This window comes from Branchiostoma belcheri, unplaced genomic scaffold (genome assembly GCF_001625305.1).
Source record: "Branchiostoma belcheri isolate BF01 breed outbred unplaced genomic scaffold, Haploidv18h27 scaffold136, whole genome shotgun sequence".
Classification (NCBI taxonomy): Eukaryota; Metazoa; Chordata; class Leptocardii; order Amphioxiformes; family Branchiostomatidae; genus Branchiostoma; species Branchiostoma belcheri.
In genome coordinates, this window is record NW_017802780.1 from 779360 (window position 1) to 791939 (window position 12580).

The 12580-nt window shown below is 39.4% G+C and overlaps 1 protein-coding gene across 1 annotated transcript in view; it reads left to right on the top strand.

The window, feature by feature from the left end:
- Positions 1-4531: 4531 nt before the first annotated feature.
- LOC109464315 overlaps positions 4532-12580 on the top strand; it is a 28175-nt gene continuing 20126 nt past the window's right edge. Inside the window, exons 1-11 of the mRNA XM_019761268.1 lie at positions 4532-4634; positions 4760-4906; positions 5365-5535; positions 7845-8015; positions 8986-9108; positions 9272-9394; positions 10051-10173; positions 10513-10635; positions 11289-11411; positions 11913-12035; positions 12142-12264. Of these exons, the coding sequence (XP_019616827.1) occupies positions 4532-4634; positions 4760-4906; positions 5365-5535; positions 7845-8015; positions 8986-9108; positions 9272-9394; positions 10051-10173; positions 10513-10635; positions 11289-11411; positions 11913-12035; positions 12142-12264 (1453 nt within the window). The remainder of the gene's footprint in view (positions 4635-4759; positions 4907-5364; positions 5536-7844; positions 8016-8985; positions 9109-9271; positions 9395-10050; positions 10174-10512; positions 10636-11288; positions 11412-11912; positions 12036-12141; positions 12265-12580) is intronic.

Genomic DNA, 12580 nt, shown 5'->3' on the forward strand with positions numbered 1-12580 from the left:
TCAGCTACACGTACCTGTCAGGCAGACCTGACTTGGACTGCAAGTGAACCGACCTGCGAAGGTGATGTTTCCCTTTTATATAACCTTTACCATTGTATATTTTGTTTACTTTGCTGTTCTTTGCACAATGAAAAAAAAAACAAACTTAGGTTGGAGTAAAACGAACGCTCTATTCTTATATATACACGTTCTGTTAATATTGTCATAAAAGTGGAAATAAAAAAAAAATCAATTAGTTAATTTCTCTGTAAATAGCAACTTCGACAATTTTAAACATGGCGGTAATAAGCAATATTCACGATATACAGCTGGACAGTGTTCCACCCCGCCAGCTCCTACAAACGGTGCCGTGACTGGTTCTAACTCCTTGGGCGACACAGTCACATACTCGTGTGACTCAGGATACAACCTGGTTGGTTCAGCTACACGTACCTGTCAGGCAGACCTGACTTGGACTGCAAGTGACCCGACCTGCGAAGGTGATGTTTCGCTTTTATATAACCATTATTATTACCTCCATGAAAAATAGGAGGTGTTGTTTTTGGCTTATCTGTCTGTGTGTCTGTTTGTGTGTGTGGTTGGTTCAGCTACACGTACCTGACTTGGAGTGTAAGTTCTCCTATTAATATTTTAGCAATACTTGCATGATAGCTTTTTCACATTGGTGCCAACTGGGAGCACCTTGCACAAAACCGCACTGCATGGCGGTATGCACTTCGCCAAGGTGCCAAGAAACTGGAAGATGACCTGGTCCAAAATGAGACCACAAGAAGGCAAAAAAGACACCATCCTTCTGCAACACCCGCTTTCACCTTCACAACCTGCGGGAAACTCTGCAGGAGTAAAGCTGGGCTGGCCGCACACGGACGAGCCCATCGACGTTGAGCAGAGCGTCTGCTAAGACGAAAAGAAGAAGAAGAACTTGCATGATACCATTAGTTTGACGTGTGCCAAAAAGCATTTACTCAAGCAACTGGATATGATTTTGAAAACGTCAGACGTTTCAGCTAGTATCCACCAGCTTTCGTCAGTGACTGAGAGACCAGAGGAGAAATGTAGGTTTATAAGCACAAACTGTTGATCGATATGCAAATAAAGTGAAGACAAATTTTTGGAAGTCGAAAAAGGAACAAAAGTCAGACAAGTCAAGACAAGATAATGCAAATTAGTCAGAAAGCTCCTGTTATACAGAAGAGGAGCTTAATCCAGAAGTGCAAACCATTGACCAACAAAAACATGGTCAACATCACTATTCCGTATGTCCAAGGAGTATCTAAGAAACTCCGACGGATATTCCAAAACTTCAACATAGCCACTAACTTCAAACCTCACTCAACGCTCAGACAACGACTGGTACACCCTAAGGACCGACATCACAAAGGTACCAAGGCGTATGTTATTTACAAACTCAAATGCGAGGAGACCGCTCAAAGTAGGATACAAAGAACATTGCAGACCTGGTGCCAACGGCTACTCCTCAGCTATTTTCAACCACCTACAACACAACAGGGTCACTCTTTCAAACTTGAGTCCACGGATATCTTAGACCGCGAAACACGCTGGTGGGAACGGGGTGTTAAAGAGGCAATATATGAAAGAATGTACAACGCCACCCTCAACAGGGAAGGGGGCTACGGGTGGATCTCTCCGTAACTGCTTTTTGGCTTATCGTATTATCTGGATGTCTAACCTTCATCGACGTAGTTTGAAGTGTGTTTTGTAAAGCGACATCACTGTAGCTACCGCGTTAAAAATGTAAAATTTTAACTTTAGCGTGCATATATTTAGTATTGATGGTAACAAATGGTTACACCTATTAAAAAAACATTAAAGTATTTTTGAGATTTTATCATGAATGAGAAGTATACGATCAATGTGATTTTTTCTACTCTAGTAATTTTTAGAGCTAACTGTTATCCGGCACATTGTTTTTAACATCTGTATGAGTGGTGTATTTTGTTTTCTTGAAGTTCCCATAATAATGACTTTTTTTCGTACAACTAGTTATCGTATGCTGTGAAATAGTATGCATTTTTCATTTGATCAAACTTTTATCTATAGCAACATAACACCACTCTCCCGACTTAGTGCCTCTTTCAAGTACTATAGAAAATGTTTGAGGTTGAAATAGTTTGAGAATATTAAGATGTGATGTTGATTATCTATTCATAAATTCAAGTAGATTTTGTTTTGTAAGTAAAGATGATAATTTGATACCTGGAAATACGTAATTTTAATTTTGCCTGGACGCTGCTATAATTCATGTTTAGGTTACATGAAAAAATATCATTTGAGACTTTATTTCCAATACCACATAGCAGACAAAAGTCTGAATTGCGTTAGTATTTACACAACATTGAGCTCGTTTTACAATACACACAATATGGGTATTTGCAGTTTTAAAAATATTCTCATCAGTAGCTTCCTAATTTCTATATAAAACAAATTGACATCTCTTAATGATTAAAAAATTAATTATCTACTAAAAACTCGTAGTTTAACGTAGGTTGATAACAAGATAAGTGCAGGGTAAACATCAGATATGAAGATTTGAAATTCAGAAAGGGCGACAAGAGTCTTTCCATATCTTTGCAGTTGTACAATGCCCGACACTAACAGCACCAGCAAACGGTGACATGAGTGGTTCCAGTTCTTACCAGGACGTCATACAGTTCACCTGTCACTCCGGTTACGAACGTGTGGGTGCTGCAAGTATCACGTGTCAAGCCGATGGCACATGGAGTGGCAATGTTCCCAGTTGTGGAGGTTAGATTCTGTGCCTTTCATTTATGGACACTATAGTAAATTCATACGTGTAAAGTTGTAGTTACAGGTTAATATCCCGGTGCATATTATGCTAGGGTGCATGTCTTTTGCATAATAGTAATGAAAGTATGTAACAAAAAATTAAGGCATAATATATGTATATGTATTCTAAGTTGAGAAAACCATTAAAGTAGATTGTAATCATGATCGAATATAAAATAAAAGTTGCAAAGTTTCTAATTATGTCATGTAGATATGAGGTATAAGAATTATTGTTGTGAATCGTTTCGCTTGACAAGATGGTTATTTGACGTAAAAATTCAAAGTTTTTTTACCCTTGTTTTAGCCGTGGCGTGCCCGTTACTGTCAGCTCCTGCAAACGGTGCAATGAGTGGATCCAACTTGTACCAGGACGTGGTACAATTCACGTGTGGTTACGGATACGACCTCGTTGGAAATTCTGCATTAACTTGCCAATCTGATGCCACTTGGAGCGGATCTGTTCCAACATGCACACGTATGACTAGCATTATCTTTTAACGGGTAGTATTCATTGCTCCGTGAAGGAGGTCTGGACCTCCGGACGGAGTGTTGTGAAGAGCTGTTTTTTCGTGTTCTTAGTCAAAACACCGGGTTCTCTTTAAGTAATCGGTACGAAATTTTATACACCGTCTACGGGCATGCGCGTGTTGATGCACGAATGTGTATTTTTGCCGTTGTTGCTTTCGCGGTCAATGTAATATGGCACATGCACCGGTACCCTACACGTATGAGGCAAATTGGAATGGTCCAGAAAAACCAGTTGTTTGGAATAGCGATGGGGGGTGTGGAACTTTAGGCAGATATGGTGAGGCCCCGATAAGTGGTTCCAGATGTTTTTGCCCGTGCTTAAGAGATGCTTAACGGTGCACACTCCAGTTCTTGCGCGACCGGGGTCCGTGATAGTCCGTTGTAAAAAAGTGACGAAAGGGTTTTGAGGGTCCAAGTTTGAGGTGACATTTCTCATAAACTGCCACGAAGTGTCATTAAACATTAACATGGCTGAAGAGTGTAGGAAGTGGTGTTTTTGGGGTGAAAATTTCTTTTGGCTCCGAACCTTACTTCCGGGTATCCTTGCGCGCCAAGTGTAATCCGCCCGTTTGACCTAGATTTCGCTCTGCGCCCTCGTAGGGGTGCATTTGCAACCCCTCGCGCCGTGGACTGTTTAGAAAATTACAGTACTAGAATTTTCTTTATAATTTACTCGAGTATAGTCAAGGCTTGGGTCTTTCTGCCAGCATCAGTCATTTCTGCCGGAAAATTCTTTTCTATGGGATTATCCTACGCGAAAATTCGCAATTTGGGGCATTAATTTTGGAGTGAAAAAAATGTTTTTTCCGTTGATTTTACCAAACTTAAAAAGGTTGAAGAAACCAAACTCAGCTGGTCTTGTAGCTGAAGAGATATCCTTTCGTCCAATATACAGTTATTGTCATTCCGAATTATTCCACGCCAGATACGGTCGCTAGATTTGAGGGTGTGCAGCCTCCAATAGAGACGCCAAATAAACTGGGGTGTGCCCCCTTAAGTTTTTCGGAAGATGTTCGCAGCCAAAAAGCATTCTTCCGTACGTCGCTTTTCTATGTAATTGGGCATGTGTTGTGCCATTATGTTCCTTGATGATGCACGTCTTTTTATTTTTTTAATTTTTTTTCCAGCCGTGCAGTGCCCGCTACTGACAGCTCCTGTGAACGGTGCAAAAACTGGATCCAATTTCTATCCGAACATGGTACAGTTCTCGTGCAGTTCCGGATACAACCTTGTAGGAAACTCTGCATTAACCTGTCAGGCTGATGCAACCTGGAGCGGAACCACCCCAACATGCACACGTATGGATTTTTTAACCAGTTAAAGAAAAAAAAAAAATATTTGTCCAAGAGTTTTTCCAAGCAGACCTATTCTTCTATTGATGAGGTTGCTCTGAATTAATTCTCTTCGTGTACTTGTTTGATAGGCAAGGAGTGTTTGCTGCTGACAGCTCCTACAAACGGTGCAATGACTGGATCCAACTTCTATCAAGACGTGTTGACGTTCGCCTGCAATTCAGGATACAACCTTTTAGGAAATCCTTCATTAACTTGCCAAGCTGATGCCACATGGAGTGGGGCTGTCCCAATATGCCTACGTATGGCGAAAATTATTGTTTAGTAGAATAATTTTTCCATTTGTGTTACTGTTTTTTTTTAATTCATACCTTCTAACTCATACAAGATACTTTTTTCCTTTTTTTGAGACAGCTTTTAAATTCTACCCTATTTAATTTGAATAGCCGTGCAGTGTCCGCTACTGTCAGCTCCTGCAAATGGTGCAAAAACTGGATCCAATTTCTACCAAGATGTGGTGCATTTTACGTGCGGTTCTGGATATAACCTTGTGGGAAATAACGAATTAACCTGCCAGGCTGATGCAACATGGACTGGGACTGTTCCAACATGCACACGTATGACCAAGATTGACTTTTACGTCTTTTATTTCTTTTTATTATTCAAGTTACCAATTTCGTTTAACTCAAAAATATTTTTTTTGCGCTGGTCTGAAAATTTATTTTTATTTCATTAGCTGTGGAGTGCCCGCTACTGACAGCTCCTGTAAACGGTGCCATGTTCGGATCCAATTTCTATCAGGACATCATACAGTTCAGCTGCAATCCTGGATACGAGCTTGATGGAAGTTCTAACTTAGCATGCCAAGTCGATGCCTCGTGGAGTGGGTCAGTTCCAACATGCGAACGTAAGATAAATAGTGTAGTTCTTTTTGAGTAAGTTCTTGCTCACGCGATCCATTCTATTTTGTCAGCAAGAGGACTTAATTTAGAATGCATTTTCCCACCTAGGTGTACAGTGCCCACTGTTGACAGCTCCTGAAAATGGTGCGATGACTGGCTCCAATTACTTCGAGGATTCGGTGCTGTTCACATGCAGTGCTGGATATGATATTGTAGGAAGCTCTGCATTAACGTGCCAAGCTGATGCCACGTGGAGCGGGGCAGTCCCAACATGCACACGTACGAGCAACAATATTTCAGTGCTAAGAAATGGGTTGTCATTTGATTCGATTTTTAAATCTTTCTGATTTATTCTGTCACTGTCATGACATTGATCTGAAACACGTTTTGTCTTTACCAGGTGTGCAGTGCCCGCTTCAGGCAGATCCTGCAAATGGTGCAAAGACTGGATCTAATTTCTATGAAGACGTGGTACATTTTACGTGCTATTTAGGACATGATCTTGTTGGGAATCCTACCATAACATGCCAAGCTGATGCCACATGGAGTGGGAGCGCCCCAACATGCTCACGTAGGATAAACAATACTTTAATAAACGTACTGATTGAAATAAATTTTGTCATGTTTTTTACTAAAGCCTCAATTTTGTTAAATTGTTCTGATTTTTTTCTAACTTACTAGGCATAGAGTGTCCAGTGCTGACGGCTCCAGTGAACGGTGCAATGTTTGGCAGCAATTTTTTCCAAGACGTGGTAGAGTTTACGTGCAACTCCGGATACGATCGTGTCGGCACCTCCAGCTTGTCTTGCCAAGCTGATCGCACGTGGAATGGGGTCGTTCCAACCTGCACACGTAGGTTAAAATAATTTGACTCCGTGGAAACAATCAATAAATAGTAATGGACGTTTTCAATCAATCTTCCGATGCAAATTATATACAGCGTTCAAACGCAAGCTTACCATTTCCCAAACATGCGGATAGTGTCATGGGACAGTCCCTAATCGAGATTGTAACTAAAAGATACATGTTATAACTTTTGTTGATTTCATACTAAAAAAAGGGAATAAAAGTAAAATTATTTTGGGGATTTCCTATGCTTATAAAATTAAATTTATAATCAACAAAATGTATATGTTTTTTTTATTTGATTAGGCGTGCAGTGCCCAATGCAGGTAGCTCCTGCGAATGGAGTCGTGACCGGAGGCAATCTCTACCAAGAAGTGGTGCTGTTCACGTGCGATACTGGATACGAGCTTGTTGGATCCTCCAGCCTGACCTGCCAAGCTGACCGCACGTGGGACGGGATTGCGCCAACTTGTACTCGTGAGATAAACAGATGCCTTTGCTTAGTATTTTTTTTTAATTTAAACATCCCCTTCATTACCTTCAAGGAAATTACCGTGTTGTCTGTGTGTGTGTCTGTGTTTCAGCACATGTGTGGTCAGCATAACTTCATAACGCCTTTATGGATTGTGATGATATATAGTATTCTGGTTAGTCCTAGTAAGACGAAGGTCATGTTCAAATATGGACCTCCTGGTGGATGACCTTAGTGCTGCACCAGAACTTCCGGTTTTTGTATTTTTTTGTCCTGAACATGCTATGCTCTTGTCTTTTAGGTGACAAATAGCTTTTCCTGTCAGGAATATGTGGTGTGGGTTTGGTCACTATATCTGCTTGTTTTTAAATGTTTTTAATGGTATTGCCTACCTGTCCACCGTGATTTGCCTACTGCCTAAATGCTTACGCCAGAACTGGCCTCTTTCTCCTCGTTAATGATATTGCTCATTTGCAAAATTTAAAGACGCATTTCTGAGTTGATAATATTTTTTTTAGGTGTGGAGTGCCCGGTCCTGATAGCTCCTGTGAACGGTGAAATGACGGGATTTAACTTCTACCAGGACTTGTTGCAGTTTACGTGCGATACTGGATATGATCTTGTTGGAAGAGTCAGTTTGACCTGCCAAGCTGATCGTACTTGGGACGGGGTTGCCCCAACGTGCACACGTAAGTTTAGCTGCTCCAAAGCGCACAGCCAGACAAGCAAAAACATATACTATACATAGCCATGTCAACTAGATAATACTGTATATTACATACATACTACAATGAATGTTATATACTGAAACAAAACACCACACTTTCGGCGTTAGATTGGGACAATACAGTTCTTCGAAAATATATACACCTGATACTTAAAATACATAATAGTCATTTACAAACACCCACCAGCACAATTCTACTACCGATACTTTGGTTGAACATCATATATAAGGCACTTACAACAATGATACATTTCTTTTTTCTTTACCAGGTGTGCAGTGCCCGCCATTGCCATCCCCTGTAAATGGTGCTTCGACTGGCAACAACTTCTACATGGACACGGTTCACTTCACGTGTAACTTAGGATATTATCTGAGCGGAGATTCTCTTTCCACCTGTCAAGCGGATCAGTCTTGGAGCAGAAATGTCCCTTCGTGCAGCGGTAGGTTGTTAATCTGAAACTAAAATGCCGTTTTCTTTAAATCCCAATTCAATCAAACCCATTTACATTTAGATCAGTTAGGCCATACTATCTTAATGTTATGGATGACACCCTCGCGCGCATTGATTTTCAGTTGTCCTCGAAAAAATAATCACGTCCTCCGAAGCTCTTGCCCTGCTCTAGGCCTGGGTAGCCCATGGTAGTTAGCGTCAATAGGGAGCAGGGGGTGACCCTGGGGGATGGCACCCAGGGTACCGAAGCTCCAAGACTCAAGATCTCAGTAAATACGTACAGTGCTGATTCATAAACTCCGCAAACCGCCAACATGTGTCGGCTTGTCGTGTTGTACGTCGCTATGTACTGACGCAAATTCAAAATACCAGCTTTTGTATTTTTGTTGGTAAGTAGTATTTTTATTTTTGGCCGGATTTTTTTTTTATTCGCCGCGCGCACTAGTTTGGGGGTCTTCAGAGGAGGTCATCCACAAAATTAAGTCGGTGTGGCCTTATGTAGGTATAGCATGTGTGTGTACATACGCACAAGGAACACAATATGTATCGATGGTTTTAGTTAAGCATCTCGCCTTAAATGGGCCACAGTTTCAATAGAACGTTTAGTTAAACCTTGACAGATAACATATACTTACGAAAATTAACATTAATAGTTTTTATTGTTTTCAATCATACACCCTTCTCCTTACCAATAAAAGCCCTTCTTGCACAAAAGTGTTCATCTGCACGTTTTCTGTTCTACCCAAAGTCACGTTGTAGCGACTTGATGCGATATTTAGATTATAATCAGGCTGAACTCTGCCCAGTTTTAAATCATATCTCGTTGCATTACCTTTTTTTGAGAATAACTTTAAAGTTAGATAGTTTAATGCTAGTTGCCTTGGAAATATTGCAACCAGCAACAGGATTTAGATGTATTAGTGACTAGAATGTCTTTCTCTATCTTTCTCTCAATGCAGACATTGATGAATGTTTAGCTGCAAATGGTGGCTGTGACCATGTATGTACCAACACAATGGGTACATTTCATTGCTCCTGTGTAACTGGCTACAATTTGAATGCAGATGGTTTTTCCTGTAATGGTAAGACTATCTATCCTTTATATATTCGTGTATGCAAGTATTTCTAGATATCTATCTGTAGCCAAATAACAAAACTAAGACTTGAATTGTATTTAAATGTGAACGCAAATCTTTATTTTAAAATGTGAACTCAAATCTTTCAACCTATATCTGTTTTGTTTAGACATTGACGAATGTAGCATTGCGAACGGCGGGTGCCAGCAAAATTGCAACAACTTTATTGGAAGCTTCCAGTGTTCCTGTGGAACTGGCTACAAGTTAAATAGCGATGGTTTTGCCTGTGACGGTTTGTATCTCTTGAAATCTATCAAATTTGCCCATGCATTTCAACTTAATGTTCAATTTTTTATTTGGTGCCATTTGAGTTTTGCGGCATAAGTGTCATTGTTTTGCTAGATACCCTTCGACGGCGTTCATTGAAATGTCAGAAAACATAACCCATAGTGAAACCATACTTTAAGAGCGAATATCATAACAAGTTAATGACGAAATGTGCGCTTACAGATGAAGACGAATGTTTTATTGCAAACGGTGGCTGTGACCAGACATGTTCCAACACCATTGGCAACTTCTCTTGTTCCTGTGGCACTGGCTACAATTTGAACAGCAACGGGTTTTTCTGTGACGGTACGCACGTTTTGTCTTTGGCAGCCATGTTTAGAAATCAAATTATAATTGGCTGAAGTGTGATTTCTAGCATCTAATTTTATTAGCCTTATATTAACCGGAAAGTGTTGTTGTTTACTAAGAATCCCGAATAATCTACCTATTTTTCGGCGGACTTAGAAGAACCCCTAAATTTGTTGCTGCTTGGGTTCACTCCAACCGTGCCTTTTGGCACATGAGTCACCGACATTGCGATTTTCATGATGTTTGAACAATGATTTGCACAGTACAGTTTAAATTGTCTGAAATAATCAAAACTAATGTATTTTGATACAGATGTTGACGAATGCTCAACTCTGAATGGCGGCTGTGAGCAGATATGTACTAATACCATCGGAAGTTTCCAGTGCTCTTGCCAGGATGGCTATAGCCTTAACAGCGATGGATTTGCTTGTGATGGTGAGCATATTTATAGTGATATTTTCATGATAGAACCTGCATTATAATCATATTATGCAGCCTGATAAGTCTTTTAACAACAATTCATTGTTCTATGTCATGTATACGTATCCCCAGTGGATTCTATTATTGTTTATATATTGTAGATTTCAATATTTTAAATATAATAATAAGCTAGTTAACTCTTTTCATTTAAAAGGAAATTTGATGATAATTGATACTAGATATTTTATATAAAATTAGTTAAAGAATTGACAGAATTTTAACTACAGCAACCTAGTTCGCGAGCAATGAACAAACCATATTGACTTGTATAATGCCATATGTGTTTTACTGCAGATGTCGATGAGTGTGCTTCTGGAAATGGCGGCTGTGAGCAGACTTGCACCAATCATATCCCGAGTTTCCAGTGTTCGTGTGATGTGGGCTACATCCTGAATGTTAACGGGTTCACCTGTGACGGTAGGTATCGTTGATTCTTCCTCTTTGAAGGTGTAATGGTATCAATGAAATGTAGAGCGGAATGTGATTCCTAATGTTTCGAATTTTAATTGGAATGCTCTAGATTTAATGTTTTACGCAATACGCTTTTCACAATTATTCACAACAAAAAATACCGAAAGTCATAATTACCCCTACATTATTGGATATTAGCAAGTTTTGTTTTTAAATTTTAGTAAGTAGAATGTTAAACTAAATTCTACTCTCATTTTGTTTTACTTTGTTCAATAGTCGTTGCCAAACATTGTATTATGTACAATCCTCTTGCAATACATTTTATTTTGTAATGTCTTTTTGTAAATCACACATGCTCTACACTACAGATGAGGATGAATGTTCCTCTGTAAACGGTGGCTGTGAACACAGTTGCACGAACAACATCGGGAGCTTCCAGTGTTCTTGCCTCCACGGTTACATCTTAAATACTGATGACCTCGCATGTGATGGTAAGTATTTTTTCTCGTATTTCGTATTTCCTGGATTAACTTTGGCAAATACAAAAACTGAAAAAAATTATTTTATGATAAAAAATGATTTGCATTTGGCTGTACACAATAGAGTTTTCATTAGTTTTGAACATGAATCAGGTATTTTTTGCTCTTTCTATTTTCTAGACATAAATGAATGCTCCACTGCGAATGGCGGATGTAACCAGACCTGCACCAACCTCATCGCCAGTTTTGAGTGTTCTTGTGGAGCTGGCTATAGTTTAAATGATGACGGGGTTTCTTGTGAAGGTACGAACCTACTAGTAACTAGTTGGAATAAAGTTAGCTTACAATTTTTCTATGCAATTGTTTTTAGAATGCAGGGATGTTAGACAATGACATTAACCAGAGTTTATTTCTTTTTGTCAATTTACTTTAGATATCAATGAATGTGGTACAGCAAATGGAGGTTGTGAGCAGAACTGTACCAACACCATAGGGAGTTTTCAGTGTATCTGCCGCACTGGATACCTATTGAATGCCAACGGTTTTACATGTGATGGTAGGTATTATTAGCATGCTTTTTTCCACATCCTAGTTTTTTGTTTTTGCTGTTCGCATATCTGATTGACTATTCGGGGATAATGAGATGAATATTGGTCAAATGGAGGTTTACAAATTGTTAAAAAGAAAGACATTTAAAGTACACCAATTTTCCAGACATGTAACGTTTGCTTCTGCCGAATCATTTTATTTAGAACATACAATGGAAATATGCCAGTGACTACACGGAATCTGTTTTTTTCGCAGATATAAACGAATGCAATAGTGCCAATGGCGGTTGCTCTCACGTTTGTAACAACTCCATCGGTAGTTTTTCATGCTTCTGCAGCACAGGATACATGCTGAATGTCGACGGGTTTGCCTGTGACGGTAAGAAAATTTCAGTAATATTAGTATCGATTTAAAAGACGGCAAATGCTATGGTAACTTTAAGAACATTTCTGTTACAATAAACTAAGTATATTTCTTTCTTCAGACATTGATGAATGTGACACTGCAAACGGTGGTTGTGGGCAGTTCTGTAACAACACTGTGGGGAGCTTCAGTTGTTACTGTGCACATGGGTACAGTCTGGGTGTGGACCTTTTAGCTTGTGACGGTAGGACGTGTTCTCGTTTCAAATAATTCAAGAAGCTTTTTCCTAACTTCATCCGACTGTTTGTACCATAATGACTTTTCATTAAAGTGACACTTCTAAAGTCTTTGATGTTTTGAATGAATTATGATTTATGTAAACATTGATCACGGAACAAGTTGCTTTCATTGTTCTGTGATCACGGAACACGTTGCTTTCATTGTTCTGTTGTCATTCAGCAATCATTAGTTGTAAGTAGATGAATACAATTTTGATAACATTGAATTGCCAGGATGTTTTTCAATTCTACTTTTACATCTAGGATTTGATCCGGTTTCGC